The 27,257-nt window shown below is 38.0% G+C and overlaps 1 protein-coding gene across 2 annotated transcripts in view; it reads right to left on the bottom strand.

Moving 5' to 3' along the window:
• Positions 1-27,257, bottom strand: part of LOC126482381 (2-amino-3-ketobutyrate coenzyme A ligase, mitochondrial) — a 54,291-nt gene that overhangs the window by 13,113 nt on the left and 13,921 nt on the right. For both annotated transcript variants that reach the window (XM_050106481.1, XM_050106482.1), the window contains 4 exons: positions 19,580-19,812; positions 15,681-15,782; positions 15,316-15,523; positions 6,035-6,218 (listed from right to left, as the gene is read on the bottom strand). In XM_050106481.1, coding sequence (XP_049962438.1) covers positions 6,035-6,218; positions 15,316-15,523; positions 15,681-15,782; positions 19,580-19,812 — 727 coding nt within the window. The remainder of the gene's footprint in view (positions 1-6,034; positions 6,219-15,315; positions 15,524-15,680; positions 15,783-19,579; positions 19,813-27,257) is intronic.

Here is a 27,257-nt window from a genome sequence, read left to right as displayed (position 1 = left end):
GGTATCTACATTTTATCAGACATTTAGATCAACCAGCAGATCAAACTAAGGTCTTCAATACTACACTATTTTGCAGCCCCAATAAAAGCTCAAAAAGGCCTACAGTTGCAAAAAATTATGAGAAAAATACTACACTAAAATATGCCAGTTCAGACTATTGTCCCAACTGACAATTGCAAAATTTAGGATGTAATTACTATGAAAACATTTGAGTGCCTTTTTTCACTTTGAAAAGTCAGAAATGAACACTAAATTCGTTTTATAAGAATACTTTCACTCACTTCCCTCTAAAACAAACCAGCAATTTGGTATATCCATAGAGAATTAGTCACACACATATGAAATACTCTCTCCAACAACTTCTCAAATTTTAATTCTACCAAACCTGAGCTCCACATTCACGCTGGGACTTGAAACACAGCAGTGTGTAATAAAACCATTTGTTGTAATTCTACTCCTTGGATAACTATTTTTTTCTTTGCTATTCTATACTGGTATTATTCTTGAACAGCTACAGGAAGAACTCTTCCCTCTAATATAGGTTATATATGAAAATGAGGAGCTCCCTACAGACTTGTAACAGATTTGTAACAGTACCAATATCAGAGAAAGCATCTGCCAACAGATGTGAATGATATAGGACTCTCAGTTTGGTAACACATGCCTCCAAGATCTTGGCCTTTACCATTCTAAAGAGGACTGAAGGTGAGATGGAAGTGATAATCATGGGCAATGATTTGGATCTAAGCAATGTGTTGGCACATGAGAGCCAGTACTCAGTTTATGACTGATACTTGAGAAAAGACGAAAGAAGGCCCAGGACATACACATTAACTTAGTTGATTTAGAAAAGCATTTGAAAGGGTAGACTGGTGACAGCTTTCTGATATGCTGAAAGACAGTGGCATAAAGTATAAAGACACATGACTAATGAAGAGACTGTTTAGAGAAGAGGTATCTCTAGTAAGATGTGGAGAACATAAAGAAGAAGCTACTATTGAGCAGGTTGTAAGACAGAGCTTCACACTCTCTCCTGTCTTGTTCAGTAAATACATTCAGAGGGCAATAGATGAAATCAGAGAGAGCTAGGAGACATGGGAGGAACTAAAACCCATGATAAGAAAATAGACTTGCTGAGATTTGGTGATGATATCACAGTGTTAAGTGAAGATACAGAAGAATTAGAAGAGATGGTGGCCAACGACCTTCAGATCTTCCTATAACAAGAAAATCAATAAATCTATAACAAAAATCTTAGTGTGTAGTAAACAAAAACTGAGGCAACTGTGGTGCACCATGGGCCATAGATGACAAGGATGAACTATGGCTGCAGGGATGTGCATGGGCAAATAGATGTGCAACTGCTGAGCAACTGACTGCCTAGATGAACCAAGCAGCTACCAACAGTGTCTCCTCAATGACCATTCAGTGAGCATTGCTACATGTGGCCCTTCACAGCATATGCCTGGTTTATGCCCCTTTAGTGGCTACTGTTCATTGGGGATGAAGGCTGAAATTTGCATATCGTAACCAGATATTCAAAGAGTGGCGACAGGCGGCCTTTTCCGATGAAGCACGTTATGCTCCACTGGACGCATGGGTGTTGGCTTTAATGACACAGAGGAAGGAGTTTTATTGTCTGGAAATTTGCTTTCATGAGATTGATGGGTGATCTCATCATTCTGGAAAGCACAGTGGATCAATACATCTATCTTGGGGACCATTTCCACCCCTCCATGCAGTTTTTTCTCCTTGGCACACTTGCAACTACCAGCAGGGCAGCGTAATACATCACACAGCCTGCAGTGTATGTGCATGGTTTGAAGAGTACTAGGAGAAGGTTACTGTACTCCCCTAGCCACCATACTCCCCAGATTTAGACCCAAACAAGAATGTGTGAGAACTCTTCAATCAGGCTGTTCTTACCATGGATGCTCATCTGAGAAATGTAATACAACTTTTCATGGCACTCCACATTCCAGTCAATACCTTCCAGAACCTTACTGACTCTCTTGCAGCATGCCTCATGCTGCCAAAGATGGTTAATCAGGCTTTGGACAGTTAGTCACATTAATGTGACTGGACAATATATGTCAGATGGATGGTTGAAGAAGGATATTATTAGCCAAATCCACCAGGAAATATCTGCTTTTAACAAGAGAAGAAACCTTTATATGTCCAGCTGCATAGACAAACATCTCAGGATAAACCTCATAAAGATGTTCATTTGGAGTGTGTTGGTGCATTAAAGTGGAACATGGATGCTTGGAGAAGCAGAGAAATTCAGAATAATAGCTTCCAAGATGTGCTGCTGACACAGAATGCTAGGGTACACAAGATATCAAATGAAGAGGTGCTCCACAGAGTGGACAAAGAGATCCCATGTGTCTTGAAGCTCATCCAATACAGAGGGAACACAAGGGTCAGCCATCTGCTGAGGTATGATGGTGTCATTAAAAGTATTACTGAAGGGCAGAACACAAGAAAGAGGAATAATTCAATGATATCATGGAGATACCAGCTACATCACCTGTACCACACACATGAGGCACACAGAAGACAGAAAAGCATGGTGAGCTGTGGCTAACCAACCTGATGGTTGAAGACCTAAGAAGAGTCTAGCTGATATTTCAGTAAAGTTCATTATTCATGAGTTTCTTTGAATTCTGCTAATGCCACTAGTATAATTAGTTTTTCAGTAAAAATATTCTTTTAAAAGAAATCTTTAACTTAACATGTTCAGAAATCAGTGCTCAGAAAAATATTATGAGCTAATAATTATTTGCTTTCAAAAGGACATAGCTTATTTGAAAGCCCTGATTTCACTCTTTCAGTAAACATTCTTCTTTGTATGAAAACTCATTTGTTAAAAAGTTATTCATAATTAAGTTTCTGACAAACACAAAATATTTTTGTTAATTGGACCTCTAGGCGTGTTTAATTCTGAGAACTGATGTTATAATTTTGTTTCCCTCATTTTTCTGAACTATAAAATACCTTTGGTTATGAAAATAATGTGTTAATTTAAAAAATTAAGCAAATTGAAAGAATTACAAACCTGAAAAATTACATGAAGCTCAATAAATCCCTGCAGTACTGCACAAGGTATGAATAAAATTGTATAATCACTATGTTAATTGTCCACTTATCTATCACATGGATAAAAGAAATTATTACTTTGTTTTCTGTAATGTCATTGCCACTAATTTTGACATTATTCCTTTTATAGAACTATGTTTTTACAGATTTCACTAAATTTGATGCACTTGTCTGTAAGTACAACAACTGGGTAATAAGTCTGGCAGTCTGCACCTAACAATAATCCTCCTAAAACCTCTGTGTCAGAGTCCACTATTAGCAATCTTTATGTTAGTGTCTCAGTGTAAAAATTGATGGTTTGCACTCGTCAATAAACATTTTAATCTCAAGATCACTAATATGTGGAGACCTTTATGTTACAATCAGTAAAGGTAAATATTCTCAAAACTTATTTCAATAGTCCGGCTATAAATGTCCATATAACTTCTATGTGTTAATGTGTCAGTAAAGCTCCAGTGGCTCACTCTGAGAGCTGCTTATGACTCAGTTTTCTTTCAGATGGCATTTTGTGAAAATCTATCATTTGTAGAGACAAGAGCGATGACTTCACTGTAGGAATGTGTACTAATGAATCTACCACTGTTTAGAGTTCATCCAGTGTCGTTGATAACTTGGTTCATTTGAACTATAAAAATAGTTGATAGAAGAAGCTGACCATTATCATTATGGATGTTTGCACTAATAAATGTGAAATAATCTCAATTTTAAATCACAAGTGGCATGTCCATTGTTAAACTATTGAGTTACAACTCCAACCAGTTTCAGATAATGAGACTTCAAAATTTCAGCATTACTGAAGAACAGCACAGCATAACAAGGTCAGTAACTTTACATATTCAAGACTCACCTTGCCATCATCATGGTGTTTACAAACTAAAATATTACCCACTATTTTAGAGACTCCTAAAAATCACTTCTGTTTACCTCTGTCTTATGTTTTCACACTCATAACTTCCACTTGCACAAAATTCTTGTAACCACAACTGCGAGTTATAGTCCTGCAAGACACTTCTGCTGTATCACTAATTCTTAGGCAGAAACAAACAGATTTAATCAACCGTATCATTCCATAAGAACAGTCATGAGAGACTCATCAATGAAGGAAGAAGGTTGCTTATAAATGAGTTTACACATCAGCTGAATGTTGCTGCTTGTGGTACTCCAACTGCTTCTGTAGGTCTTTTCAGAAGTGGACCTTTTGTCCTTTCATTTATTTATTTGTGTTTTGTATAACCCAACTTGAAGAAGATCCTTCACAAAGAGGTAAGAGGCCAGGAATGGACTGACTATTAGATCTTTTCAGAAGTGGATCTTTCATCCTTTTATTTATGAAGGAGATCCTTCATGAAGAGGAAAGAGGCCAGGAACAGATTGACTATTAGAAGAAACAAATATTGCAGATAAATACTATATTAACAATTAATCATCACCAATCTGTTTTATACACTTTGTGCTTACCCAGGCTTCATAGAACAGAGTAAAACTAACAGGGAAAGAAGTTAGTACTTACTCTGCTACACTAGGTAACAGCAACTACTGCTTGCTTAATGTTTATGTGACTAAACTCATAACACCAGTTTCCTACATGTCATGAAAATAAAGACCAGCTTACAGTTGACATTGTTACCTATTACACAGCTAATAGTAAACTGCAATTCTTGGGTCTAGACAGTGTGATCACTTACAAAAGAAGTGTGTGATAATATTTCTTTTACTTTTCCCTTAGAACTCTAAAAATTCTCAGTTTCTTCATTTATATCTGTCTGTAATTTGTTAAATAGCATTATAACAAAAACTAGAACCTTCATTTGAACACTAGGCAAACATTTCTCAAATTCCAAGGGTTCCAAGCAAAAAATTCACTTCGATCTGGTTTGTGGATATCTTTAGAATTAGAAGGGAAAAAAATACCTGACCAGAACTTACTTGAGAGAAGTAAAATCCCAAATGCTTCCAGCATGGACATCAAAAAGTATAAACCTTTCCCAAAGCCCAATTGAAAGTCTCCCAAAAAAATTATAATTGTCACACTAGTCAACTTCATTCTTCCCATAACTGCTTCACTTTAGAGGGCCAAACCTATGAACAAACAAGTTTAGTTATGTCTGTGTCATCCTTTCCATGGGTCAAATGGAAGAGATGTTCCTCAACAGCCTGAAACTAGGACCTCTGGTGTGGTACATATTTATTGATGATAGCTTTCTGTTCTGAATTCATGATGAAGAACAACTCCTTCACTTCTTGCAATCACTTAATTCTTTTTCCTAACAAATATGCTACCAACTGCGACATAATTTAAAATAAGACTGGAATGGTTACTTATGTGAACCCAGTATTTTTTAAGTGGTTTGTGTTAGAATAACATCACACTTTTTTAAATGAGGGTGTTAATCTCATCTTTTTTCCTTATAGAATGCACAGGAGCATATTAATAGACTACACCAGAAAAACAAAACTTACAAGTTGTTATTTGAAGTGTTATTATTCATGATCTTGATAAATGATTACCCTGTAGTATACAATTAAGTGTCCAGCAGAGTGTTCGCTGAACCACCTTCAATGCTAGGTATTAACACTAGTGTATTAAACAGGGCCCAACTCAGTTAACTAAACCAAAATGTTAAAGGAACAGGACTATAACCAATCCAATGACAAACCATTTAATACATATTATGGAATCCTAAAAAAAATATCAAGGATCTTCACGAGCCATAAGTAGACATTAATAGTCACACACTAAGAGAAATCCAGTGTATAAAAGTTGTCATTGTTCACATGGAAAATAAGCTAAAGTGGAAACAACAAAATGATACTATGATCAAAAAGCTTTTCTATTGAAGCTTTGCATTTTTAGAAGTAGACAAAAAAGATAATTACCATTAATGTTAATACAAGACAGTACAGTTTAAAATGTAGTAAATATATTACACTATACCTTCCTGTTTTCCCAAAAAATCCTGTTGCATGACACTCATCCACAAATGTGAGAGCCCCATACTTCTGTGCCAGTTTGCATATATCTGGCAAAGGAGCAACATTGCCATCCATTGAAAATACACCATCAGTGGCAATCACTTTCAGTCTAGCATCACTGACTTTCTTCAGGTTTTCTTCCAAATCTGGCATAAAAAAATACTTTGAGACTGCAAGAAGTATTTGTGATATTTACCAATTTAAAGCTGTTAGTTTATTCCTATTAACCTTTCCTAAAACCATTGAAATTTAACAGTAGCACATAAATAACAATGTTCATTAGGTACTCCTAAATTCCTTCATGATTAACTTACTTTATTCATGCTATAACAACTTCAGATTGTTCCATATTTCCACAGTGCCTGCTGTTGGTAATACTATCATTGTTTCCTATATTATTGGCATGTCTTACAGTATTGTGCAAGAGTACGAGAGGAAAAAATATGAATTAATACAATAAGATTAAATAAATTTGTCACCATGAGCAGCTGTAACTCATGAAATAAGATTCATACCAAATAGTGCTGTAAAATGTGGTGCCAAGAATGAATATGGTGTATAATGGGTCTGGTTCTGAGTCGAGTGCAGTGACTCCATCAGAGACTTCAAAGGTTCTGAGACAAGATAGGCTGCGACTTCCTGGACTTGTGGCATAGAGTTGAGAACTTTAGGGTCCCCCTAAATAGGTCAGATGTGCACTACATATGAGAAGCTGCTGCTCAGTTTGCTGATAGTGTGAGGTGTGCACACAAGGGTTTTTAGATTCGGTGGCTCTCCATCCAATCCAGATAACAATAGCTGTAGGAAAACCAGAAGTATCTGTGTAAGATCAAAAGAAATGCCTCCCACAGGCAAAAGTATTAAAATCCTAAAGGTAAACTGCCAAAGTATTTGCAACAAAGTGCTGGAGTTCGATGCACTAATGAAAGGCAGTGGAGCTCATTTAATACTTGGTACAGAAAGCTAACTGAAACCCAAAATTGACAGCAGTGAGATTTTTGGGGAGAACTTAAGGAATTTAAGTGTATATTGAAAGGCTAGGCAAATGGAAAATGGAGGTGGTGTGTTTGTTGCAGGACACAAGAAAATCAAATCCATCAAGATGGAAATTGAAGCTGCGTATGAGATTGTTTGGGCAAGACTCAGTATAAAATGATAACTGTATCCTTCTATCATCCACCAGACTCATCTTCTGATGTAAATGAAAACTTTAGAGAAAAACTCAGTTCTCCTATCATATTGCAACCCTCAATGGAGACTTTAAGCATCCAACAATTAATTGGGAAAGTTACAGTTTTGTTAGTGGTGAGCATGATAAGACACCCTATGAAACTTTACTAAATACCTTCTCTAAAAGCTTCATAGAACAGATAGTTAGTAAACCACTCATGATGGAAAGATATCGGATACAATGGGAAAAAATAGACCTGGCCTCTTTGAGAATGTCCACATCGAAACTGGTATCAGTGGCCATGACGCAGTTGTGGTGACAATGATTACTAAAGTACAAGATATATATGTTCAGTCAACTGGATAAAAAAACCAATAGTATCATATCTCAATGAGGAACTTGAGACTTTCAGCACAGGGGAGGAGCATGTAGAGGAACTATGGCTGAAGTTTAAAAGAATAGTTGATCACATACTGAATAGATATGTACCCAGTAGAACAATCCATAATGGAGGGAACCTCCACTGTATACAGTCACAGTAAAGAGACTTCTAAAGAAACAGAGACTACTGCATAATAGATGTAAAACAAAATGTAGGGCAATAGACAGAGTGATGCTGAATGAAACACATTTGGCCGTCAAGAGAGCAAGGCATGATGCCTTCAATGATTACCATAACAGAATATTGTCAAATGAGTTTTCACAGGACCCAAAGAAACTCTGGTCATATTTAAAGGCTGTTATTGACACCAAAGTTAGTGTCCAGTCCCTAGGGAATGAGACAGGAACTGAAATTGAGGATAACAAAACAAAAGATGAAATGCTTAACTTAATTTTCAAACATTGCTTTACAAAGGAAAACCCAGGAGAAATGCCCCAATTTAATCCTTCTACCACCGAAAAGATGAGTGAAATAAGTATTAATGCCACTGGTGCTGAGAAACAGCTGAAATTGTTAAAACTGAATGAAGCTCCAGGCCCTGATGGAATCCGTGTCAGATTCTATACTGAATTTGTGGCTGAGTTAGCCCCTCTTCTAACTATGTTCTATTGTAGATCCCTCAAACAAAAGTACCATGCCTATTTCTTGGAAAAAGGCACAGGCCACAACCATCAACAAGAAGGGTAGTAGAACTGATCCACAAAACTACCTTCCAATATTCTTGACTTCAATTTGTTGCAGACTCCTAGAACATATTCTGAGCTCAGATGTAATGAAATGTCTTGAACAGAATAACCTCCTTGATGCCAACCAGCATGGATTTTGAAAACATTGATCATGTGAAACCCAACCCACACTTTTCTCACATGGCATACTGAAAGCTTTGAATCAAGGCAATCAGGTATATGCAGTACTTCTTGAGTTCCAAAAAGCATTTGACTCAGTACCACATTTATGTTTATTTTCAACAGTTTGATCATAAGGGGTATCAAGTGAAATTTGCAACGGGACTGTGGACTTTTTGGTAGCATGCAATGCAGCATGTTATCTTGGATAGAGAGTCATTGTCGGATTTAGAAATAACTTCAGGTGTGCCCCAGGGAAGTGTGTTGATACTCTTGCTACGCATGTTGTATATAATAATCACACTGCAGACAATATTTATAGTAACCTCAGAGTTTCTGCAGATGGTACAGTTATTTATGCTGAACTACTTTCTGAAAGAAGCTGCATAAATATTCATTCAGATTTCGATAACATTCAGCGTGGTACAAAGATTGTCAACTTGCTTTAAGTGTTCAGAAATGTAAAACTGTGCACATCAAAAAATGAAAAACATGTAGTAGCTTATGACTATAATATCAATGAGACACTGTTGGAATTGCCCAACTGATACAAATACCTGGTTGTAACACTTTTGAAATGGAATGATCACATAGGTTCAATCATGGATAATGTAGGTGGTTGACTACAGTTTATTGGTAAAATATTTGGGAAGTGCAATCAGCCTATAAAGGTGATTGCTTACAAATCTCTTCGCAACTGGTTCTAGAATATTGCTCCAGTGTGTGGAACCATATCTGTTAGGTCTATCAGAGGATATTAAATTTATATACAGAAGGACAGCACAAATGGTCACAGGTTTATTTGATCTGTAGCAGAGTGTCCCAGAGATACTGAAGAATCTGAACTGAAAGACTATCCCGAGAAAGACTATTTACAAAGTTTCGAGAACCAGCTGTACATGATGACTCTAGGAGTATACTACAATCCCCTACATATCACACACATAGGGATCATAAAGATAAGATTAGAATAATCACTGCATGTGCAGAGGCATTAAAATAATCATTCTTCATGTGCCTCATATGTGAATGGAATAGGGAGAAACCATAATAAGTGGTACAATGGAATGTATGTACCCTCTGTCATGCAACTCTCAGTGGTTTGCAGGGTACAGATGTAGATGTAGATATAGAATAACCAGATAAAGAACACATTCTTTATACTTGTGTGAAAGTTTTCTGAGCTCCTTGTTAGATATTTAGTATTCTACAAGTTGGAATAGATGTTTCAATTAAATCATCTGGAACAACGTCTGAAATGCAGGAAATATTTTTTTGTGTGATGTGTCAAAAAAACATGATGAATTTTGTATGATATGATACAAGCTACAAAATCCAATTTTTATTTACTAACTCTTACTCTTGTTGAACAGTTGCACATGCATTTGTCATCTCAATTTCATCATCGAAATTTCATGCATTATAAAGGCTTAGAAAAGTATTAGTGTCAACCACATCAAGACATTTCAATGTGGAATGCCATACTGCCACAAAGGTTTCTCTTCACAAACATCTGATTTTTTCAACTGTTTTTTTAAAATTATTATTAGACATTGCTTTTTCAGCAACATTCTCTCTATTAGAACATATGCAAAGAAAGAATCACTTTTTTGAAACGATAATGCATTCTGCTTAGTTTATTATTAAATTTAATTGCATACAATTATAATTTTTGGGTATTATGCCACTCTCAAATAATAGCTGCAACAATTTACAGTTGCTAAAATACTATTTATATAAATTATATTGTAAAATGTTTCTACCACATTCTGGCTCTGTATGAAAAGCATCAATGCATATAGTTATGCATTAATACTCAGATGACATTGTTCTTGTGTTAACATACCAAGGATGTTAAAAATCTCTATAAACAAAACCCTCAATTTCAAGATGTGCTTTATGTTGATAAGATTCTTGACTCTTGAGGTGGAACAGTCATTAGCAGGCAGTCTCTTGGGATCCTGCTGCACCTCAGCTGTGTAAGGCTTACCTAGGTATGCAGGGCTCTGTCTAAGTGGACTTTTTATTTACCCCAGCTGCTTGTGGGACCAAAATGGAGCCTTCAAAATAATCTCCTTCTCCTTCCATCAGAAAGGGTGGGCCACTGGTAGGTACTAACACCAAATCAAATATGAGGGCTTGTGTAGCCAGTCCTCTGGATTCAGGGGTTACACAGAATTTGTCATTGAATAGTAATGGATTGCATGCTGCCAGTCAGAAGGTGTTTTTGACTGTGAAGCAAAAAGAGGGCAGCTATAACAAGGTTTCAATTTTTTACATTCAAAAAGGTTTAGAGGGCATCCCAGGTACACTGAAATCAGTCAACTAATTGCATAATGGCACTGCTGGTTGAAACTGCTAGTACCCAATTAGTTACTGACTTCCAGAAAGCTAAGTGCCTTGGGGAATATGCCACAGAAATGAAGCTCCATAACACCCTGAACTTTAGCAAAGGTATTGTGTCATGTAGAGATCCGGTTGACATTCCCAAGGACGAAATGAAGAGTGGGCTCAGCAAGGGATTATTGATGTGTAAAAAATAGCCAGTGGCCGCTAGACTTGGACTCAGTTATGATTTGACTGTTATAGTGTTCACACATCTTACTCTGTTTTCTTGATCTGTGACTTTCATGTATTGTGTCTTCCTTGAAATATATTTGTTCAACTTGAAGTTATAACAATTGACGACAAGGATGGGATTTTTCTTTTCCATCGTTGACCCACGTGTTTCCATGGCTACTTTAGAGCAACTATTGCAAGGTCTCATAGAACAGCAAATGCTTCTCACAAATGCGATTCATGATTTCGTTGTGGCATCAAATGCGGGGCATCTCTCGTCGTTGTCCCTACCTACTATTCCTCCTTACGACGAGACAGCGGAAGACTGGTCCGATTACGAAAAACGTCTTCAACAGCACTTCATGGCATTTCATGTCACGAACGAACAATCAAGTAAGTCTCTGTTCCTTTCATGGATTTCACCTCAAATGTATTGGTTGTTGTCACAATTGGTTCCTTTGAAAGATCCTGCATCTTTGTCCTTTGCTGAAATGTGCTCACGTCTGTCCTTCTATTTTCAAAAGCAAACGCATGTGGTAGCCTCTCGTGTTGCCTTTTATCGTTGTCAAAAACAACTGAATCAGTCCTATCACGCTTGGGCTGCTGAACTTCACAGCCTCAGTAGAAAGTGTCAATTTGTTACTGAAGTTCACAAAGAATCCTACGCCGATTCCATGGTACAGGATGCTATTATCCGATCGGCGCCCGACAAGTAAGTTATACAACGTGCCCTTCAGTTGGCAAATCTGACTCTAGATGAAGTCGTATCCATCGCTTGATCTTTCAAAATTTCCCATGCTGCTGGAGCACAAATAGAGGCATGGGGTGACATCGGGGAAATACAACCTCTGTGCGATGTTGACGAAGCGTGTGGTGTGTCCCCGCCAGCCGACGTAGCCGCAGTATGTTCCCAAGCACAGCATAGGCCTAACTGCAAACAAACCTCTAAGAAACTGCAACAAAACCCTTGGCAACTTCCTTCATGTCTGCAGTGTTTTAAAAAACATTCATGAGAAGATTGTCCACAATGTTGGGCCGTGTGTCACAAATGCAAAAAAAAAAAAGGTCATGTGTCATCCGTTTGCAAACCTGACCACATAGATGACGTTCATGAACATGACGCTGATTCTGATTCTGTGTTGTCTGTCAACTGTACTTCTTCCCTTTCAGGGAAGTTATTCCTCAGTGTCCAAATACTTGGTTGAGATGTTTGCATGCAGGTGGATACTGGTTCTGCTGCCACTATCATCAATTCTCAGACGTATCTTCAGTTGGGTTCTCCAATCCTGTCACCTGTCACTAGGCAATAATGGACTTACAATAAACAGAAGATTTCTCTCTTGGGACAATTTGATGCTGAGGTATCTTACAAATCTGTCATTCTCACTGTTTCCATATTTGTGGCCGACCATAGTAACACAGAGAATCTTTTTGGTTTCAATGCCTTTCACGTTTTTGGGTTCTCCATAGATGACTCTGTCAATATCGTCTCTGATGCTATTCCTTATGTTCAATTGGATTCCTTGTTGACGACATTTTCATCCCTTTTTTCTCCTGGGTTAGGCCGTGCAAACGACTTTGAAGCTCATATCATGCTCAAACCCACTGCTCAGCCTAAGTTTTTTTGGGCTCGGCCCATTCCTGTGGCCCTTCGTGATCAGGTCAAACGGGAGCTGGATCGTCTCACTGCTTCAGGGGCCTTGCTTCCTGTCACTTCCAGTGAGTGGTCCTCTCCTGTCATTGTTGTTGCTAAGCCAAATGGTGATATTTGTCTCTGTGGCGATTTCAAAGCCACTGTAAATGCTCAATGCCTTATTGACACTTACCCTATGCTTCGACCTGAAGAATTGTTCACTAAACGTGCTGGAGGCCAGTATTTTTCTAAACTTGACCTGCCAGAAGCTTATCATCAACTTCCTCTCGATGCTGCTTCCTGGCAGTTTCTGGTCCTTAACACGCCTTTCGGCCTCTATCAATACCAACGATTGCCATTCGGGGCTGCCAGCGCCCCTGCTCTCTTTCAGTGATTCTTGGAACAATTATTGCTCACTGTCTCTGGGTGTATAAATTACCAGGACGACATTGTTGTCACTGGCTCCATCACAAACGAACATCTTCAAAATCTCCGCACACTTTTTCATGTCTTCCAGGCTGCCGGTCGTAAGTGTAATCTTCATAAATCAAAATTTTTTCAGGCATCTATCACATACTTGGGGTTTCAACTCTCTTGGGATGGTATTCGTCCGCTTCAGCAAATTGTCGCTGCGATCGATGCCCTTCCTTGCCCTACATCTGTTAAGGAACTGCAGGCCTTCTTGGGGAAAATAGCATACTATCACAAGTGTTTACTGTCTGCTGCTTCAGTGGCTCAGCCGTCACATAAAAATGTGCCTTTTCACTGGTCCGCGTCATGCGATGTGGCTTTCTAGTAATTGAAGACTATGCTGAAACAGGCCCCGTGCCTGGCTACTTATCGACCAGGCCAACATCTTGTTCTAAGCAATCTCCTTTGTACGCTGATTGCACTTCCCAAATATTCTACCAATAAACTGAAGTCTATACCCTCCTTTACCCTGGTATTATAGTCATAAGATACTACATTTTTTTCATTTTGTGAAGTGCACAGTTTTACATTTCTGAACATTTAAAGCAAGTTGCCAATCTTTGCACCATGCTGAAATCTTATCAAGACCTGACTGAATATTTATGCAGCTTCTTTCAGACAGTACTTCATCATAGACAACTGCATCATCTGCAGAAAGCCTGATGTTACTATTAATATTGTCTGCAACATCATTGATATACAACATGCACAGCAAGGGTCCCAACACACTGCCCTGGGGCACTCTTGAAATTATTTCTACATCTGACAATGACTCTCCATCCAAAATAACATGCTGTATACGCCCTACCAGAAAGTCAGTCCAATCACAAATTTCAATCAATGGCCCCTATGATAATACTTTTGATAATAAGCATAGGTGTGATACTGAGTCAAATTCTTTTTAGAAATCAAGAAATACTGCATCTACCTGATGGCCTTGATCCAAAGCTTTCAGTATGTCTTGTGAGGAAAGTGTGAGTTGGGTTTCACATGGTAGATGTTTTTGGAATCCTTGCTGACTGGCATTGAGAAGGTCATTCTGTTCAAGATACTTCATTATGTTTGAGCTCAGAATATTTTCTAAGATTCTACAACAAATCTTCTATCTTTGGGTCTGCCTGTTTTACAAATCTTTTTAAGAGTAATTTTGACCAAACTTTGTAGGTGATAAGCAGGAGAGATACTCTTCCATAATTATTTGGGTCTGTTTTGTTCCCCTGCTTGTGAAGTGGATGGATGAGTGGTCATCGCCATTCAAACGGTATTTGTTTAGTTCTCCAGATTTCTGTTATGATCTTGTTTATTATTTAATTTTTTTACTATTTAAGTTAAAGAGTTCTCAAACTCTTCTCCTGAATCTTTATAATCTACAATGATTTGGTGGCTCTTTTTTGGACTGTCTTCTTTTGAGCCACATTGTCTACTGAAGCATAGGCTGGATGGCTGATATCTCTCCATTATTTAATACTTTTTATATATCAAGGATAACAAATACTGCTGATTTCAGCTGTTTCATTCATGTGAAACAATAAACAAGCTTTCCTATTTGTAGGACAATAAACAAATGTGTCCTTCTGCAAACACAGAAGCATTTGTTTCCCTCAAGCTACTTGTTATCCACCAAAGTAAGCTGCTATACAATCATGTGCATATCCATATGACAAAGTAAAAGAGTAAAATTGACATTTATTTATAAATCTACATAAATATACTACTCAAGGTACACTACATAAGAGCAAACTATCAGACATTTTCAGCTCCAGATTCAAGGATTTCACAAATGAGCAGTTTGGATGGAGAGGCACTACAATTTATTTTTTTAAATTTATCTGGGAATCAAAACCCTGTCTCATACTTTGGCAGCCTGTTAATTTTTTTCCAGTGTACTTCAGTATTTGTGATACCTCTCTATCACTATAAATACAAATAACAATCTCTTTCTTACTTACAGTGTGGTAAGATATATAACTGATTGCTATTTGATTCATCAAGTGTGAACATGTATTCAGTACACTGTTGCCTGAGAGCCAGTTTTCTAACAACTGCTGAGAAAAGGCATCATCAGATTCAATAAATTTCACTTGTTACAAACTGGTTGATTACACATATAGCACCTGAGTACCTGCCATATCTCTGTGTTTGTATCTGAACTTCTGTGCCTTGCAGAGACGTATACCATCAATGATGGAAGCATGGTTCAGTTCATCAGAAAGAACTGCATCTTTTGGTGTAAGCACTGACTCAAAAAAGCCACCATTTGCATCAAAACAACTGGGATACAATATAGTGTCTTCCTTACAATGGAAGTCTGCAATTTTCTTTTCTAGTTCCTGCAAGATTTGAAAATTTCCTTAGTATGCAGCACAATTCACATATCACATCTTAGACATTAATTTAGCAATGAAGAAACAAAACCCCACTCTTGATTAAATAAGTTGGAATATAATAATGATTATGATGATGATAATAACAATATTAATTTCTTGCCTTATGTATACTTTGTGTTCCACAAATGAAACGAACTGAACTCAACCCAGCACCATATTTTTCAAGAGCTGTTTTTGCTGCATGGACTACTTCTGGATGATTCTGAAAGAAAACAAATTACATTATCTCTATTAAATTAAGTGTACTTGTTATCATATAATGAATGTGTAATATTTATCTCCCTCCCCATGAACCATGGACCTTGCTGGTGGTAGGGAGGCTTGCGTGCCTCAGCGATACAGATAGTCGTACCGTAGGGGTATCTGTTGAGAGGCCAGACAAATGTGTGATTCCTAAACAGGAGCAGCAGCCTATTCAGTAGTTACAAGGGCAACAGTCTGGATGATTGACTGAACTGGCCTTGTAATATCACCCAAAACAGCATTGCTGCACTGGTACTGCAAACAGTACTGCAAACAGCTGAAAGCAAGGGGAAAGTACAGCCATAATTTTTCCTGATGGTATGCAGCTTTACTGTATGGTTAAATGATGATGGCGTCCTCTTGGGTAAAATATTCCTGAGGTAAAATAGTCCCCCATTTGGATCTCTGGGTGAGGACTATTCAGAAGGACGCCATTATCAGGAGAAACAAAACTAGTGTTCTACAGATCAGAGTGTGGAATGTCAGATCCCTTAATTGGGCAGGTAGGATAGAAAATTTAAAAAGGGAAATGGATAGGTTAAAGTTAGATATAGTGGGAATTAGTGAAGTTCAGTGTCAGGAGGAACAGTACTTCTGGTCAGGTGAATACAGGGTTATAAATAGAAAATCAAATAGGAGTAATGCGGGAGTATGTATAACAATGAATAAAAAAAAAAGTAGGAACATGGATAAGCTACCACAAACAGCCTAGTGAACACATTATTGTAGCCAAGATAGACACAAAGCCCACCCCTACCACAATAGAACAAGTTTATATGCCAACTGGCTCTGCAGATGATGAAGAGATTGAAGAAATATATGATTATACAATACAAATTATTAAAATAGTTATGGGAGACAAAAATTTAATAGTCACAACTGGAATTGGATAGTAGGTAAAGGAAATAAATGTATGATGAGGTAAAAGAAATTATTCAAATAGTTAAGGGAGACAAAAATTTAATAGTTATGGAGGACTGGAATTCGATAGTAGGAAAGGGAAAGAAATGTATGATGAGACAAAAGAAATTATTCAAATAGTTAAGGGAGATGAAAATTTAATAGTCATGGGGAACTGAAATTCAAAGTCAGAAAAGGAAGAGAAGGAAAAGTAGTAGGTGAGTGTGGAATGGGGGAAAGGAATGAAATAGGAAGCCGCCTGGAAGAATTTTGCACAGAGCATAATTTAATCATCACTAACACTTGGTTTAAGAATCATGAAACAAGGCTGTATATGTGGAAGAGATCTGGAGACACCAGAGGGTTTCAGATTGATTATATAATGGTAAGACAGAGATTTAGGAACCTGGTTTTAAATTGTTAGACATTTTGAAGGGCAGATGTGGGCTCTGACCACAATTTATTGGTTATAAACCATAGATTAAAACTGAAGAAACTGCAAAAAGGTAGGAATTTAAGAAGATGGCAGCTGGATAAACTGAAGGAACTAGAGGTTGTAAAGAGTTTCAGAGGAGCATTAGGGAACAATTGACAAGAATAGGGAAAAGGAATATAGTAGAAGAAGAATGCGTAACTCTGAATGATGAAATACTGAAGGCAGCAGTGGATCAAGTAGGTAAAAGATGAGAGCTAGTAGAAATCCTTGGATAACATAAGAAATACTGAATTTAATTGATGACAGGAGAAAATATAACAATTCAATAAATGAAGTAGGCAAAAAGGAATACAAATGTCTCAAAAATGAGATCAACGGAAAGTGCAAAATGGCTAAGCAGGAATGGCTAGAGGACAAATGTAAGGATGTAGAAGTATACATCACTAGTGATATGGTAGATGCCACCTACAGCATAATCAAATAGAGCTTTGGATCACGAAAGAACATACTGTATGAATATCAAGAGCTCAGATGGTAAACTAGTCCTAAGCAAAGAAGGGAAAGCTGAAAGGTGGAAGGAGTATATAGAGTGTCTATATAAGGGCAATGTACTTGAAGGCACTATTACAGAAATGGAAGAGGATGTAGATGAAGATGAGATCGGAGATATAATTATGAGTGAAGAATTTGACAGAGCACTGAAAGACCTAAGTAGATACAAGGCCGCAGGAGTAGACGACATTACGTTAGAACTACTGACAGCCTTGGGAGAGCCAGCCATGATCAAACTCTTCCATCTGGTGGGGACGATGTATGAGACAGGGGAAATACTCTCAGACTTCAAGAAGAATATAATAATCCCATCTCCAAAGAAAGCAGGTGTTGAGAGGTGTGAAAATTATCGAACTATCAGTTTAATAAGTCATGGTTGCAAAATACTAACATGAATTGTTTACAGATGAATGGAAAAACTGGTAGAAGCTGACCTTAGGAAAGATCAATTTGGATTCCATAGAAATGTAGGAACATGTGAGGCAATACTGACATATGACTTTTCTTAGAAGCTAGGTTAAGGAAAGGCAAATCTACATTTCTAGCATTTGTAGACTTAAAGAAATTTTCACAATTTGTTTGGAATACTCTCTTTCAAATTCTGAAGGTGGCAGGTGTAAAATAACGGAAATGAAAGGCTATTTACAATTTGTACAGAAAACAGAAGGAGCTTGTAAGAGTCGAGGGGCATGAGAGGGAAGCAATGGTTGAGAAGGGAGTGAGACAGAGTTGTAACCTAACCCCACCTCCCGTGTTATTCAATCTGTACACTGAATGAGCAGTAAAGGAACCAGGAAAAATTTGTAGTAGGAATTAAAATTCAGGGAGAATAAATACAAACCTTGAGGTTCACCAATGACATTGTAATTCCGTCAGAGACAGCAAAGGGCTTGGAAGAACAGCTGAACAGAAAGGGTAGTCTCCTGAAAGGAGGTTACAAGATGAACATCAACAAAAGCAAAACAAGGATAATTGGATGCAGTCGAATTAATTCAGGTCATGCTGAGGGAATTATATTAGGAAATGAGACACTTAAAGTAGTACATGAGTTTTGCTATTTGGGCAGCAAAATAACTAAGGATGGTCGTAGCAAAGAGGGTATAAAATGTAGACTGGTGATGGCAAGGAATGAGGTTCTGAAGAAGAGAAATTTGATAACATCGAGTATAGATTTAAGTGTCAGAAAGTCTTTCGTGAAAGTATTTGTATGGAGTGTAGCTATATATGGGTGTGAAACATGGATGATAAACAGTTGACACTAGAAGAGAATAGAAGCTTTTGAAATGTGGTGCTACAGAAGAATGCTGAAAATTAGATAGGTAGATCACATAACTAATGAGGAGGTACTGAATAGAATTGGGGAGAAGAGGAATTGTGGCACAGCTTGACTAGAAGAAGGGATCGGTTTGTAGGATGCAATCTGAGGGATCAAGGGATCACCAGTTTAGTACTGGAGGGAAGCGTGAAGGGGAAAAAGTCATATAAGGAGACCCGGAGATGAGTACATGAAGCAGATTCAGAAGGACGTAGTTACTCGGAGATGAAGAGGCTTGCACAGGATAGAATAGCATGTAGAGCTGCATCAAACCAGTCTTTGGACAGAATACCACAACAACAGCAATATTTATAATTTTGTGGTACCTCTCAGGAAACCATGTATCACTGCTAACTGTGAAGATGATTTTGTTTAGTTTGAACGTACCTGAAGTATTGCTGTATGACAGAATTACTATACAAGAATAAGTAAAAAATAACTATTATTAATGAGTGTAGTGTTACAGCTGAAATAATAAAATAAAAGTATGAAAGCATAGATTGCATAGTTATAAAATCCATAGATAATTTGTATGCAACTGCACTATACTTACTGATAAACCAAGATAATTATTGGCACAGAAATTCAGTATCTTAGTGTTTTGACCAGCAACACTGATCAAAGTGCTTTGGCTCGATGTGATAATCCTTTCCTCCTTCCATGTACCAGCTGCTTTTATGTTATTTATTTCCTCACGTAAAATGCTTTTAAGGTGTTCACTTGCATTTGAATGCACACTCCGATACAGTGCTACATCCTTGGACTGTATGAGAAAACGTGATGTCACTGTGGGCATCGAAAACGCAAATATTAAAACATTAAGACTAACATTTTCTCCTTCTGTTACATGCACCTGTGCATGCTTGCATGTGTGTGTGTGTGTGTGTGTGTGTGTGTGTGTGTGTGTGTGTGTGTGTGTGTGTGTCTGTCTGAAGAGTGCTTCATTCACAAAGACGAGTGATCCCTTAAAACAAGAAATTTTATCAAAGAAGTTCAATGATTTTTAATTAAATTTGCCTTGCATTTACAGCATACAGTGTTTTCTAAGAGCCATCAGCTTTAGCATTTGTCCTTTTTCTCATGTTCTCTCTCATACCCCTGCACCCAAAGAGAAACTCTCATCTCTACAGACAATATGTTACCTCATTAAAACCATGCTTGCTATATTTTAGTCATTTTGCTTCCCTTTGCAGTTGTCCAATGCTTTGAAACTGTTTGTTACATGTTAGCTGTACCTAATTTTGTGCTTAGTAGAACATTGGCAATTGACTGTTTCTTTTATTACATACAAAGTTTGTGATTTTATATAGGTCATTAGAGTACAATGCCATGGTAGGTCAGAATGGCCAAATAAAACTGGCCTGTAAAGTATTTATACTTACAGTAAGACTGATGCAGGGCTCACCCATGTTACTGAAGTTGTGGTTTTTATTCACTACAGGGTCTGTTTTGTGCCTTTTGCCATTAAGTTTTGCACTGCAGACTTTGCTGGAGGTTTTGCCAAAACACTTCCAGATTTAAGCTTTTACACAAACAGTTCCAAACACATATTCCATTAATTGTACTTTGTATAACACTCAGCAATGAACAGACACTGTTTTATCATGAGCACCATTTTGTGTTACGTTCAACTAGTCATCAGCCACATCTGCTCCTCTCACAAACTCAAAAATAATGACACAACCAAGTACTCAGAACAGAGCATGTGAGAGATGTGTATGAGCATACATGCAGCAACAACCAATTGGTGCACTGAAACCATGATTTCCAGCATTTTCTGGGAGTACAGTTCTTCTGATCATTAGAAAGGGTCAATTACATATAGTTTTCTGGGCCAGTTTTATTTTTCCTTCCCTATATAGTGTCTGCTGCAAAACTCAGATAGGACAGATATTTGTATGAGAAAGACTGAACTCATTTCCTTTGGTACAGACTGTTTTATTCATTTATTCATTCATCATAACCTGTAGATCCCACTATGAAGGAAAAACTGCAAAGATGTGATGAAATAGAAATTTCAAAGATGTGGAATGAGTTAAAAATGGAGAGAACACGCTCCTGCTTAATTTGAGTGCAGTGTGCTGGCCGCTGCATTGCCTTGTTCCTTGGGAACTCATCAATATACACATAAATGATGTGACCCACTCACTCAGTTCAATGAGATCTACTCCACAACTGTGTGAGTCCTTTCCTGGATTTCAACCATGATATTATGATGTGTAGCATACATTTGACTCTTCAGACACACCCACAAGAACAAGTCAGGGCAGTAAAATTGGGTGATTGTTCTGGCCTATCAAAGTCTCCAAATCTGTAAAAAAACAACCAGGAAAATGATGCCCCAAGATATACATCAACTGATGGGCTGTATGAGATCTTTCACAATCCTGTTGGAACCATACGTCGCTGTTCAACTTTGGAAGGAGGAAGTCATTTAACATTAGGATGTAGTGATCCCTAGTAACTGTTACTGAACATAAATAAAGATCCTCAAAAGAATATGGACCAATGATGCCACACAAAACCATGTTGCACTACACAGTCACACGTTCACAGTACAGGGGCTTCTCTCACAACTGAGGAGATTTATCTCACCTATGTGGTACCCAGTATCTGTAATGCTGTTTACTTCCACCACAATCTAGATAAAAATGGATGTCACCTGACATCAATTTATATTTTCATATCTGCAGGTTTTCTGCTAAAAATTGAAGGAAATGCAAGCTGAAATCTACCAGGCAATTTTATCTTGTTTATTTAGTTTCTGTATGACCTACAATTTGTATCGGTAAATGTACAGGTTATCATGGATGATGGCAGGTAACATTTCACTGTTCTTAGTGCCAAAGCATATCTGGCAGCAGAAGGATGAGGATTTTAGATGAGTGCTTGATGTGCCTCCTTTGCTTGCTCTGCAGACCACTGTCTTCCATTTCCCTGGACTTTCCTTCTTTGCTCAAGCTGCAGTCATCTTGAATTGTTGCACCAATTATACAGTTATTGAAAGATCCAGGACCTTATCATGTTGTTTCAATTTGCACAGTGACAAAAGAGTCACTGAATTGTGATTGGAGACTCATTATGTTTGAAATATGCTCAAGGTAAATGCTTGATGCTCTGAACCCCTTCGGGCCATAATTACAAATGGCCGTCCTTCCTCAATATGCAGTGTGCATGTACGTTTCATGCAGCTGCAAGACAGGCACCATACTGTGTGACTCAGATCATACTGTTCATTCTACTAGATCTTGTATTAAAATCCTGCTGTTTATCTTCTGTTAGTAGTTTAATATTGAAATGTCAATATTAATATTTATCATTGAACAACAGTTATTGACACACTATAAATAAAGGGCTATGTAGAAACAGTATTTCTATAAGTCATTTGGCTACAAGAAATATTCAACCCTCAAAGTTATACAAGAACTGACTATAAAGATATTTTTTAGTTTTCTTTTGAATTTATTAGACTTTTCAATGTCTTGCTTTACATCAGAAGGGAGTTTGTTGAAGAATTTCGAAGTGAAGTGCAAGAACCCACCATGAACTCAAGAAGAGAAGGCACAGGCCTACTGCACATGGGAATAACTTTTTGTCTTGTATTTTGGCTGTCTAAAGTATAATTTGATTGAAACTGATTTCTATCATTAGCAACAAACACCACCAATGAGTAAATGCACTGGAGAGAAACTATAAAAAAATTTGTCTTAGCAAATGAAACTTTATGTACAACTTGGACTTAAATATGGATCATGACAAGCAAGAGATCCAGGTTTGAGTCGAAGTTTGATAGTAATTTTCATTTGCTGTAACATACCAATGTCTCATAAGTAGTGGACTGAAGCTTGAATCATAATAATGTGTAGCAGAAGAACATTTGTGACTAGCTTTACTTTGAACATCTAGCAGAGATGTCATATCACAATCTTCTAAAGTGCTCATTTCTTAAAGGTTGCAGATAGAACTTCTGAAATGGCAACTAGCAGTATTCCTCTGGCACAATGAGTATTGTGTATGCTTGTGAACTAAGTGACAGATAGATACCACCTATATGAAAATTAAGGATGCCTTTGGGGAAAAAGAGAAGCAGCTATATGAATATCAAGAGCTCAGATGAAAAACCAATCCTAAGCAAAAGAGGGAAAGCTAAAAGATGGAAGGAATATATAAAGGGTCTATACCATGGAGATGAACCTGAAGGCAATAACAGAGAAAGGGAAGAGGAGATAGATGAAGATGAGGTGAGAGATACGATAATGTGAGAAGAATTTGACAGGGCTCTGAAAGTATGAGAACTTGACAGACCTCTGAAAAATCTAAGTCAAAACAAGGCCCTGGACATAGATGATATTACATCAGAAGCACTGATAGCCTTGGGAGAGCCAGCCATGACAAAACTCATTCACCTGGTTTGCAAGATGTATGAGACAGTCAAAGTACCCTCAGAATTCAAGAAGAATATAATAATTCCAATTCCAAAGAAAGCTGTCCTGAGAGGTCTGAAAATTATTGAACTATCAGTTTAATAACTCACGGTTACAAAATACACAAATCAAAAATAATTTTGCATCATCTCGGTTCTGAGAGTTCTGGAATCTGTACAGAAAATTGGAACAAAGATCAACATTAACATCATTTCTGACCTTTTTATTGCTCATGAAAACCACACATTGCATGTTGTACCACCATACAGCGAGACCTTCAGAAGTGGTGGTCCAGACTGCTGTACACTCTGGTACCTCTAATACCCAGTAACACATCCTCTTGCATTGATGCATGCCTGTATTTGTCGTGTTATACTATCCACAATTTCATCAAGGCACTGTTGGTCCAGATTGTCCCACTCCTCAATGACAATTCTATGTAGATCCCTCAGAGTGATTGGTGGGTCACGTCAACCATAAACAGCCCTTTTCATTCTATACCAGGCATGTTCAATAGAGTTCATGTCTGGAGAACATGCTGGTCACTCAAGTCGAGTGGTGTCGTTATCCTGAAGGAAGTTATTCACAAGATGTGCATGATGGGGGCACAAATTGTCATCCATGAAGATGAATGCTTCACCAATATGCTGCTGATATGGTTGCACTATCAGTTGGAGGATGGAATTCACATATCGTACAGCCATTAAGGTGCCTTCCGTGACCACCAGCGGCGTATGCCGGCCCCACATAATGCCACCCCAAAACAGCAGGGAACCTCCACCTTGCTGCATTCACTGGACAGTGTCTCTAAGGCGTTCAGCCTGACCAGATTGCCTCCACAAACATCTCTGACAATTGTCTGGTTGAAGGCATATGCGACACTCATCACTGAAGAGAACATGATGCCAATCGTGAGCAGTCCATTCAGCATGTTTTTGGGCCCATCTGTACTGCACTGCATGGTGTCATGGTTGCAAGGATGGACATTGCCATGGATGTTGAGAGTGAAGTTGTGCATCATGCAGCTTATTGCACACAGTTTGCGTTGTAACATGATATCCTATGGCTGCACGAAAAGGATCATTCGACATGGTGGCGTTACTGTCAGGGTTCCTCCAAGCCATGTGGTCATCCACTGCAGTAGTAGCCCTTAAGCAGCCTGAGCAAGGCATGTCATCTGTCTCTCCGTATCTCCTCCATGTCCGGACAGCATTGCTTTGGTTCACTCCGAGACGCCTGGACACTTTCCTTGTTGAGAACCCTTCCTGGCACAAAGTAACAATGCGGACATAATTGAACCACAGTATTGACTGTCTAGGCATGGTTGTACTACAAATAACATGAGCTGTGTACCTCCTTCTTGGTGCAATGACTGGAACTGATCAGCTGTCAGACTCCCTCTGTCTAATAGGTGCTGCTCATGCATGGTTGTTTACATCTTTGGGCAGGTTTAGTGACATTTCTGTAGAGTCAAAGGGACTGTGTCTGTGATACAATATCCACAGTCAACATCTATCTTCAGGAGTTCTGGGAACTGTGGTGGTGCAAAACATTTTTTGATGTGTGTGCTAATATGAATTTTTTACAGACAAATGGAAAAACTGGTAGGAGCTGACTTTGGGGAAGACTGGTTTGGATTCCAAAGAAATGTAGGAACATGCAATGTAATACTGACCCTATGAATTATCTTAGAAGATAGTTTAAGGAATGGCAAACCTGTGTTCATAGCATTTGTAGACTTAGAAACAGCTTTTGACAATGTTGATAGGAATACCCTCTTTGAAATTTTGGAGGTGCGGGGGTAAAATACAGGGAGCAAAAGACTATTTACAACTTGTACAGAAACCAGATGGCAGTTATGAGTCAGTGGGCATGAAAGGCAAGCAGTGATTGAGAAGGGAGTGAGACAGGATTATAGCCTGTCTCTGATGTCATTCAATCTGTACATGAACAAGCAGTATAGAGAACCAAAGAAAAGCTTGGAATAGGAATTAAAGTTCAGGTAGAAGAAATAAATACTCTGTTTGCCAATGACACTGTAATTCTGTCAGATACAGTAAAGGACTTGGAAGAGCAATTGGACATAATTGACAGTGTCTTGAAAGGAAGATATAACATGAACATCAACAAAAGTGAAACAAGGATAACGGAATGTAGTCAAATTAAATCAAGTGATGCTAAGGGAATTAGATCAGGAAATGAGACACTTAAAGAAGTAGATGAGTTTTGCTATTTGAGTAGTAAAATAACTGGTTGAACTAGAGAAGATATAAAGTGTAAAAGTATTTCTGAAGAAGAGAATTTTTTAACATAAAAAATAGAGTCATTGCTGAAGGTATTTGTCTGGATTGTAGCAATGTATGAAAGTGAAATATGGATGATAAACAGTTTATACAAGAAGAGAATAGAAGCTTTTGAAATGTGATGCTAGAGACAAATATTTTGAAGATCAAAACGGTAGATCATATAAATGATGAGAAGATACTGAATAGAAATAGGGAGACAAGAAATTTGTGTCACGACTTGACCAAAAGAAAGGAATAGTTGATGGAACACATTATGAAACATCAAGAGATCATCAATTTAGTATTGGAGGGAAGTGTAGGGGGTGGGGAGCAAACATCATAAAGGGAGACCAAGAGATGAATACAGTAAGCATATTCATAAGCATGTGGGTTACAACAGTTATTGAGAGCTGAAGAGCCTCGATCAGCATAGAGGACCCGAGTTCAAGTCTCGGTCCGGCACACAGTTTTAATCTGCCAGGAAGTTTCACATCAGCGCACACTCCGCTGCAGAGTGAAAATCTCATTCTGAATATATTGGTTATAAGTGTTTGCTGAGGAAACTTCTACTACTTATTTCTTATTACAGATATATAACTGATTTCTTTTTCTCCCCCCCCCCCCCCCCCCCCCCCCCCCGCCCACCTCCTACCCCCTCCCCCCCACCTCCTCATATACCAGTTGCTTCTAATTTGTCTAGCAAGATATCATATTGGACTGTATTGAGTGCCTTCAATAAGCCCAAGTTTACTTCTATTGTACTATTGTTTCTGTTGAGACCCATTACAATATTTTCAATGACTGCATAATAGCTGATTCTGTACTCATGCCTTTGCAAAAACTGTGTTGGTTTACAGACAAAAAATTGAAAAGACAAAGCCTCACACAAATTCTTGCATGGCATGAGATAACTGAATTTCATTAACAAAATGAAAAAAAAAAAAAAATCGAACAAATGAAACAGGTGAAAGGGAATGAAATGAGCCAAAAAATGAGATTGACAGAAAATGCAAAAGAAGCTAAGCAGAAAAGACTAAAGGACTAATGCAAGACTGTAGAAGCATGCATAACTGGGATGAATTCAGATGCTGCTTATAGGAAGATTAAAGAGATTTTTGGAGAAGTAAGTGGCAGCTGTGCATATATCATGAGCTCAGATGGCAACCCAGTACTGAGCAAATAAGGGAAAACTGGAAGGTGGAAGGTGTACAGGGAAGGGCTGTATAAGGGAAATGAACTTGAAAGCAATATCATAGAAAGAGAAGAGGAATTGTATGAAGATGATATGAGGGATATGATACTATGAGATGAATCTGACAGAGCACTGAAGGACCTAAGTCAAAACAAAGCCCCGGAATAGATGACATTTCCTCCGGATTATTGAGATTCATGGGAGAGCCACCCATAACAAAACTATTCTACCAGTTCTCTAAAATATGTGAGACAGGCAAAATACCCTCAGACTTCAAGAAGAATTTAATAATACCAATTTCAAACATGGCAGTTGCTGACAGGTGTGGAT

This window comes from Schistocerca serialis, chromosome 5 (assembly GCF_023864345.2).
Source record: "Schistocerca serialis cubense isolate TAMUIC-IGC-003099 chromosome 5, iqSchSeri2.2, whole genome shotgun sequence".
In the NCBI taxonomy this organism is placed as follows: Eukaryota; Metazoa; Arthropoda; class Insecta; order Orthoptera; family Acrididae; genus Schistocerca; species Schistocerca serialis.
This window is presented reverse-complemented; position numbering and strand designations above follow the sequence as displayed.